The sequence below is a fragment of the Octodon degus genome, unplaced genomic scaffold (assembly GCF_000260255.1).
Source record: "Octodon degus isolate 3935 unplaced genomic scaffold, OctDeg1.0 scaffold00084, whole genome shotgun sequence".
NCBI classification, from domain to species: Eukaryota; Metazoa; Chordata; class Mammalia; order Rodentia; family Octodontidae; genus Octodon; species Octodon degus.
In genome coordinates this window covers 11,780,028-11,789,314 of record NW_004524660.1, presented here as the reverse complement: position 1 = coordinate 11,789,314, position 9,287 = coordinate 11,780,028, and the positions used below count along the sequence as shown (strand labels likewise).

Below are 9,287 nucleotides of genomic sequence, written 5' to 3'. Positions count from 1 at the left end.
TGTATGTGGCCAGCTCAGCCCACCAGGGAGCGGGGCTGGCTGGCATGTGGTGCTGGGGGATTGAACCGCGGTCCCTGTGCTTTGCCAAGCTTGTTCTAAGTAGGTGCTTTAGACCACTGAGCCATCTCTCCAGCCCAATAATAAAAATATTTTAAATAAAATGAAAATGACAGTGTTTCCTTGAGGTAATTATTTTTATGCTATTTCTTGAACCATTGAATGCAAGTTTTTTTTCTCAACAGGTTCGGACGTTTACTTAAGGCGAGAACTTATATGCTGGGGTGACAGTGTTAAATTACGCTATGGGAAAAAACCAGAGGATTGTCCTTACCTCTGGGCACATATGAAAAAATATACTGAAATTACTGCGACTTACTTCCAGGGTGTCCGTCTTGATAACTGCCACTCAACACCTCTCCATGTAGCTGAGGTATAGAAAAGCAATTTCTATATTAACAAACAATAACAAGAAGAAGAGCATTCTTTTGCAGCTTTCCTTAAGTAGGCAATTATGCAGATACATGTTTCATTATGCTGTTTGGATTCTGGCATTGTTTGGTGGTAAAATTTGACACTTTTGCATATTTTCCTACTTCTAACAATCTTTTAATACTGTTGTTATAGAAAACTGGGTGATAAAATATTTAACAAGTTAATTTTTAAACTTCAGTTTGGGGAAGTTGATCATTTTAAATATCAAAATATATATCAAAGCTATGATCATAGTATGTATCAAAACTATGATCATAATATATGTGAAAACATTGTTGCCTATTGGTAATAGGTAAAATATTTGCTTTTTTTAAGGTTGCTTTCCATGTATACTAATAGCCAATATAAAGTTGAATAGTTTTTTATACATTATAGTAATTTTAGAGCAAAAAAATTCTAGAGGTCAAACCCAGAGCCTCAAACAAGATAGAGAAGAGCTCTGCTGCTGAGCCACGCTCCCAGCCCTTCGTCGGTTTCACTCCCAAGAAACATTCTGCAGGTAGTCCAATGGTGATTGTTTAAACTCTGATATCATTCCACGTTGAGGCTTGTTTTAGCCTCACTGATTTAATTTATACCGATTATCTAGTAAAAAAATATAAACATAACTATTATGTGTTTATTTTTAGGCTTTTAAAAACTACTTGTGATCAGTGCCGGTATTTATAAAATTATATCCTAACAGAGCTTTGTAAATAGACACAAAATTTTTATTCTAAGAGGTATAATAGCTCCTAGTTTATTACTTGCTATTCTTTGGAAATATGTGCTTATTTGAAAAATATCTTTCTCTATTTTTTAATTTTATGTATTTGGTACAGGGTCTCACTATGCATGTTGGACTCACAGTGATCCTCCTATTTCAGCCTCCCCAGTGCTGGGATTACAGACATGGGCCACCATGCCTGGTTTCAGTGGCCAGCTCTATGCTTCTGGGCTGGCATGGCATGCAGTACTGGGGACAGAACCCGGATCCCTGTATTTCCCAGGCAGGCGCTTAGACTGCTGAGCTATCTCCCCAGCCCTGTTTCTATAATTTCTATACACAATTATAATGTATATGTTTCAAGCCTGTGATGAAAAATTGATTTCATTTGGAGGGATTTAGTAAACATTCGTTACACTAGTAGAGCCTTGTTCAGCTCCAAAAGTGGCAGTCAGTCTCTCTCTCTCTCTCTCTCTCTCTCTCTCTCTCTCTCTCTCTCTCTCTGTCTCTCTCTCTCTCTTTCAAGATTTTGTTTTTAGCAGCAGCAAATATATACATACTTATAACATTGTTAGGGCATTGTGACAAAACTGAATGTTAGCACTTAATTTGTGTAATTTAAAATTACAGAATCCTTTGTGATTCTACTTGTTAGCTAATAGAATTTCATATATTTTGTTAACTTGTGAAAACATTGTGAAAAAAATTTTGGAATTGCTCTGATTTCTGATTATAAATCAATATTCTTTGATTGTCAGCTAGATAACACCAAAGTAAAAGAAGTTATGCAAGTAGAAATTGTAAGATGTTAGAGCTTAAGAGTTTATTATTATCTATAGGCTTAGGGTTAGCCAGTGAGACCTAATCTTTGCATTAGTTAGATAATTTACCAGCAGGGAAGTTATCAGTAATGATAAACTTAATTAATCAATCAGAAATTAGTCTGACTATTGAATAGAGGTATTAAAAATATCAAAAAATGGAAGAGATTGGAAGATTTGGCATTTTACCCATTATATTTTTAACAGCATTAATATTTTTCTTCTTTATGTCTCAGTATCTTTTGCAAAATCTTACCTTCCTTTTAAACTGTTTTACTCTATAAATTCTCTTATTCCTCCATGTATCGGTCTGTTTGATGTTTTCTTACATGTGGAAACAAAATTTATTTGGAAATTCTCTTTGAATGTCCGCTCTGTCCTGCCTCCTCCCTTCTGACACATCTTGTTTTTCTCTTTCTTTTACATTTGTGACTGTGCTTCTTGCAGTACATGTTGGATGCTGCTAGGAAATTACAACCCAATTTATATGTGGTAGCTGAACTATTCACAGGAAGTGAAGATCTGGACAATATCTTTGTCACTAGACTGGGCATTAGTTCCTTAATAAGAGGTAGGTGGATTGAAGTATATTTCCCATCCAAAATTTTACCTTTTGTCGAGGTGGATTAAAAGACATTTAAGAACTATATATGAAATGCTTACTAACTTTGTGTTTGCTTAGTCTAATGAAGTTTTTTTTAATTTTTTTTATTTTTTATTTATTTGTGTGTGTGTGTGTGTGTGTGTGTGTGTGTGTCCAGCTCAGCCCACCAGGGGGCGGGGCTGGCTGGCATGTGGTGCTGGGTGATTGAACCGTGGTCCCTGTGCTTTGTTAAGCTTGTTCTAAGTAGGTGCTTTAGACCACTGAGCCATCTCACCAGCCCATCTAAGGAAGTTTTATATGTAACTTCTTATTAGTAAAAATGTCTACTTTGAGGCATGTTACCTCACTTCAAATTAAAGACCAGTGGGATACATTTATAACTTAAAAACAAAACCATTTATTGTTTGAAATATGCAGAACTTTTTTATCTCTTACATAGATTTAAGACATAACTTCTACATTTCTCACCCTATGATTTTTTGTATAGAGAACTTTCCAATAAACAAATATTTCCTACTGAGCCATTTTTGCTCGTAAGTCATAGGAGGACCTCCTTGATCATTAAAATTAGTTGACAGTTGTTTAATTGTTTAAAGACATTCTATTCTTTATAATATTCATGTGTTCTTTATTTTAAAGTTAGTCATGATAAATCTAATCTCTTCCTGGATGTAAATGATAGAATATTGTTAAAATATTGTATAATATTCTGCAGAGGCAATGAGTGCATATAATAGTCATGAAGAGGGCAGATTAGTTTACCGATATGGTGGAGAACCTGTTGGATCCTTTGTTCAGCCCTGTCTGAGGCCTTTAATGCCAGCTATTGCACATGCCCTGTTTATGGATATTACCCATGATAATGAGTGTCCTATTGTGGTAAGCATCAATTCATTTTTTGTATTTACCTATTTTGCTAAATGTTCTGATATTTAGTCTTAGTATTTTGTAGCAAGAATGTTCACAGACTTCAAAAGAGCATACTAGATTTATAAGTGAATACCTACATTTTAGAATATTGTTTAAAAAATGTACTGCACCTCATAGAATGTGTTTATGTAGTTATCTTTTTACTTCATTATGCTATGGAATGGCACTTTGCGTTTGAAAGAAAGTAAACTTTTGCTTTGCTTTTGTTTTATAGCATAGATCAGCCTATGATGCTCTTCCAAGTACCACAATTGTTTCTATGGCATCATGTGCTAGTGGAAGTACACGAGGCTATGATGAATTAGTGCCTCATCAGGTTTGTTTGTATGCTGTTTTCTAAAATCCAGTGGCTGTCAATTTTGAGCATTTTTATCAAAACTCATTGTAACTACAAAAAGTTAAAAATTATTTATATATATATATAACCAAGTTTCACCTTTCCCCAGATATCAGTGGTTTCTGAAGAACGGTTTTACACTAAATGGAACCCCGGAGCATTGCCGTCCAATATGGGTGATATTAATTTCCAAAGTGGAATTATTGCGGCCAGGCGTGCTATCAATAAACTTCATCAAGAGCTTGGAGCAAGAGGCTTTATTCAGGCAGGAGCCCTGAATCTTCTAAATTTCTATCTAAAGATTCCCAGAAAAAGACTTCGCAATTTGAAAGCTAACCTTGTTACTTTTTCCGTCTCTCAGGTGTATGTAGATCAAGTAGATGAAGACATAGTGGCAGTGACGAGACATTCACCTAGTGTCCATCAGTCTGTTGTGGCTGTATCGAGAACCGCTTTCAGAAATCCCAAGACTTCATTTTATAGCAAGGAAGTGCCTCAAATGTGTATCCCTGGTATGCAGTCTAAAAATCGTTGCCGGACATGGGGCACACATCTGTAACCCCAGCACTTGGGAAGCTGTGTGAGGAGGGTCACTGTGAGTTCAAGGCCAGCCCAGGGTACATAGTGAGTCTGAGGCCAGCCTGAACCACATAGTAAGACCCTGTCTCTAAATCAGTAAATAAATATTATTATTGTAACTATATATTAAATTATACATGTACTATAATGTTATATTGAATTTTCATTATATGTTTGTTTATATAACAGGATGAATGTCTTTGAGATGAATAATTAGAAATACTGGATTATATTTTTACTGCATGGGACAAAATCTGAATAGAAATAGTCTCAACTGTTAACTTTTTTGAGTGTTTGAAATAGTTACATCTTAATATACAGTATTCCATATATAGTGAGCATGTATTGTTTATCTTTTATGCTATCAAAGTATTTCATTATATACATGTATATGCACATGTATGTTTGTAAGTGTATGTTGTTTATGTAAACATAAGTGGATCATAGTCTTAATACTTAAGACTCTTTATAATCCATCCTCATCTACCATCCTAGCCTTATTCCACCCTATTTCAGCCAAATAGTTTTTCACTCTTGCCCAAGTAATCCTACTTCCACTTGTACATAAATTGTTTATATCTTTCAAAGCCTACACTTATATCTCCTTTGAGAAGCCTAAAACTACTCAGTGATCTCTGTCTTCTAAACATAGAACAATCATAGTTATGTCTCTCCTCTAACATCTGACTATAAAATATGGCCAGGCATGGTGGTTCACACCTGTAATCCCAGCACTAAGGAGGATGAGCAGAAGGATTACCATGAGTTCAGGACCAGACTACATTACATAAGAGAGTTCAAGACCAATCCAGCATACACAGGGAGACCTTGTCTCAGAAAAACAAAACAAAACCAAAAATTAATTGTGAAGTATGCCCTTAAGATATTTCCTTACTGTTACCTTTTTGCTAGATGTGTATATTTCCTTGGCATTATAGGTCACAGATATTAAAGCAACCTTTCTTTGATGCAAACAACTTCCAAGTTTGTTGACTTAGTGAATGATGATTCCTATAAAAGTCATATTTTATATTTGTTGCTAGTTGCTAAAGATGCATAACTCTAGTGTTTAAGAATTATCAATCGTGAAGTTTTAGGTTAAATATTCACTATTTCAGCTATTCAAAAATTTATATTCAGTAATCTTGTCTGATCTTTGCAGTTTTCTGTTTAGTTTTTTTAGTGCTGAGGATTGAACTCACAGCCTCACATTGGCTAAATGCACATTCCATCACTGAGCTGCTGTGCTCCTAGCAGCCATAGTTACCTTACAGAACTCAGATGCTGTACAATATTATCTCATTTTTTATCACTGATCATACATTAAACATTTCCATTCGTCAATCCATGAAATTGTGATCTTTACTATATTTCATATTTTGTTTGATTAGTATTCAGTTTCTAGTCTTTGTATGGCTAATGGTGTTCTTATTTAAGCTTTGGATATTCGCTAGGAATATGTTTTGTTAAAAATTTTTGTGTGTTTCCAGGCAAAATTGAAGAAGTTGTTCTTGAAGCTAGAACTGTTGAGAGAAATACACAACCTTATAGAAAGGATGAGCATTCCATCAATGGGATGCCAAACATCACAGTAGAAATCAGAGAACATATTCAGGTATCTGGGGCTCTCAGTTTTTACTATATGTAATACTTTAATGACATTAGAATTATTTCTTTGAACAGATTTTTACATTTTTTTTTTCCAAGCTCAATGAAAGTAAAATTGTTAAACAAGCTGAAATTGCCGCAAAAGGGCCCCATGAATATATTCAAGAAATAGAATTTGAAAACTTGTCTCCAGGTAGTGTTATTATATTCAGGTATGTTAATTAGCATTCAAACTGTTGATTTATATTTAAAAGTTTGCATATCTTGTTAACTTTTAAAAAGTTATTCCTAAAAATTAATCACCTTTTATTGTTATTCAGAGTTAGTCTTGATCCACATGCACAAATTGCTGTTGGAATTCTTCGGAACCATCTCACACAGTTCAGCTCTCACTTTAAGTCTGGGAGCCTTGCTGTTGACAACTCAGATCCTATTTTAAAAATCCCATTTGCTTCGTAAGTATGCCTTCTTTTGTCATGCTTTACCATTTACAAAACTGATGAGTTACCACTTTTCCTATGTAAGCAGTTCTTATGTATTTGATGATGATGTTTTAAGCAATATTGAGGATCCTCTTTACCCTTGCTACTCAGTATGATCCAGAGACCAGCAGTGCCAGTGTCCTCTTTGTCAACATTTTGCTGTGTTGCTTTATCAGTTTAGGGTGCACTCATGTTGTGCACTCTTCCTGTGAGATGCACATATAAGCCTGCATTTGCACATGCACACGCGTACACACACACACACACACACACACACACACACACACAGATTTTCAGAACTACTTGAAGTTAGTTGCATCCAGTATACCACTTAGAACATTTGTGTGTGTGTGTGTGTGTGTGTGTGTGTGTTTTGATAGGGTCTCACTATTTTGTTCAGGCTGACTCTGAACTCACTGGGTAGCCCAGTCTGTCTTTGAGTTTGTGGCAGTCCTGCCTCCGCCACTTGAATGTTGGGATCACATGTGTGCAGCAGCACTCCCAGCTCCAACTACCGTATCACCTCGTTCCTGCTGTCATGTGTAGGTCCATCGTTATTTTAAAAAAATGTGAGCATATTTTGTTATATGGCTGCATTGTAGTTAATGTAATCATTTTCCTTTCTTAGACATTTAGACTACTTCTAATTATTCCCTGTTATGTATGCTATGGTATATTCATCTTTTAATAAATCCTTAATTATCACTTTATACTGTAGTACCAAATAGCACTGAAGAATATGGATTTTAAAGTTTCAGTCTAGGTTTAACTTCAGCTTCACTGTGGTTAGTATGATCATGGGTAAGTTATGTAGAATTTTCTTCATTTCATTTCCAATTTGGAAGTGAGGCTTATAATACTACCTACCTCTGAAGTTTTGTAAAGATTAAATAGAATTATATACACAAAGCAACTAACACACTATCTGGTAATAGTAAACGCTTGATACTTGTTTGCTATCAATAGTACTAGGATAAAATTCTAGAAATGGAATTTTGGAGTTAGACTATATCAGATATATGAGGCTTTTGATACATACTACCAAGTCTTCTCCAGAAGGATTATATTGAGTCTCTTCATGTGTGGTACCTTGGCCACAAACTTAATTCGTTCTGCAATTTTGGAAAAGATGGCCAAATTTGTGTTTGGGAAAGATGGCAAGGCTAGGGAGATGGCTCAGTAGAATAAGCGCTTTCGTGGGAAAGATGGCTATGGATCAAGACTAACTCTGAAGTGATGGTCATGTTGTCATCTGGTACAGAGTTTGCAAATGAAAAGTATGTGGGCAAATGCTTCTGTTTGTGAAGTAAATTGCTTGCAAACAAAAGCATTTGTGACCAGGGTACCACTGTGATAAATATTTAAGAGCATGAAGTATAGAGCCAAACTACCTGGGTTTGAATTGTATTTCAGAGCCTTATTAGGTTTAAGAAGACAGACTGTGGACAAATGTCTTAGTCTAACACCTACATTGTAAAGAAGAAGTAATTTATTTTGACTTACAATTATAGTCCCTGTTCAGTTAGGACAGAAACAGGGTGGCATGGGGGCCTGCCCCTTAGCTCAGTTCTTTAAGTGGCTGCTTCAACAAAGCAGTCAGGCTCAGGTTGCTGTGGTTCAATCCCCACAACCCAAGCCAGCCAAACCTGCCCTGAAGGCATTCGGAGCAAAAAAAGAAAAGAAAAGAAAACAGGATGGCAGAGGGGCATGGTGCTCAATTTATGGCTGTAGGAAGCAGACAGCAAAGACAACAGCTGGAGAAGGAGGTGCAACCTTGCAGACCACACCCCCAGTGACCTGCTTCCTCAGCCAAGTTCACCTCCTAATAGCACATTCAGCTCCGATCTCTTTGGTGGATTAACCTTCTGTTGAGTGTAGCCCTGTCGTACAGTCACCTTCCCAAAGCCCAGTTTTTGAATACATGAGCATTTTCAGGAACATTCTACATCAAAACTATAACATTTCACCTGGCCCCCAAAGACTTATGTGCATCTCTATGCAAAAAACATTTAGTCCATCTCAGAGTTGCGAGAGTCTTAACAGTTCCAGCACTGCTGAAAAGTCCAAGTCCAAAAATCTTTGAGTCTAAAGGCAAACTCTTAGCTATAAGCACCTCTAAAAATCAAAAGGTACAGTTGTCAACATATAATGACACAGCATAAACATTCCTATTCCATAAGGGAGAAAGGGGATAAGAAGAAAAGCAAGCCAAAGAAGACTGAAATCCACCAGGGTAAGCATTAAACTCTACAGCTGCGTGTCCAGCACTGGGGCAAGTGGCAGTGAGATGTAAACTCCAGCTGGTTTGGGTGGCTTTTTTTAACATTAGAGGTTGCAATTCTCTTAACAGTTTTTAATGTAACCAATTTTGGTCAATTACATAGTTTTCACTGTCACCTAAACAAAGGGAAATCAAGGCTATGGTAGTTACATTTTTCTCTGACCATCACCAAGAGGCATCTTTTTCTGAGAAAATCATTTTTTTCTTGAATAATCAAGCTTATAGTCAGCACAGTCATAGAAGATCAAAGTACCAGGGAGGAAATGCAAAGGTAAAGAGAACGCTAGACATTGCACTTGCCAGGCAGGCACTTGTGACACTGAGCTATAGCCCCAGCCCTTACATGACTTCTTAGGAGGTTAACTCTGACTTTGGCTATCCATTTCCTAAGCCTTTTGATAAGTATTTCGAGCTTAACACAAAAATTCTTGATGTTGTGTTTTTTTT

The 9,287-nt window shown here is 36.2% G+C and overlaps 1 protein-coding gene across 1 annotated transcript in view; it reads left to right on the top strand.

Moving 5' to 3' along the window:
* Agl (amylo-alpha-1, 6-glucosidase, 4-alpha-glucanotransferase) overlaps window positions 1–9,287 on the top strand; it is a 119,000-nt gene that overhangs the window by 48,307 nt on the left and 61,406 nt on the right. Inside the window, exons 13-20 of the mRNA XM_023721704.1 lie at window positions 2,467–2,590; window positions 3,339–3,502; window positions 3,768–3,869; window positions 4,000–4,155; window positions 4,252–4,402; window positions 5,960–6,084; window positions 6,177–6,289; window positions 6,398–6,532. Of these exons, the coding sequence (XP_023577472.1) occupies window positions 2,467–2,590; window positions 3,339–3,502; window positions 3,768–3,869; window positions 4,000–4,155; window positions 4,252–4,402; window positions 5,960–6,084; window positions 6,177–6,289; window positions 6,398–6,532 (1,070 nt within the window). The remainder of the gene's footprint in view (window positions 1–2,466; window positions 2,591–3,338; window positions 3,503–3,767; window positions 3,870–3,999; window positions 4,156–4,251; window positions 4,403–5,959; window positions 6,085–6,176; window positions 6,290–6,397; window positions 6,533–9,287) is intronic.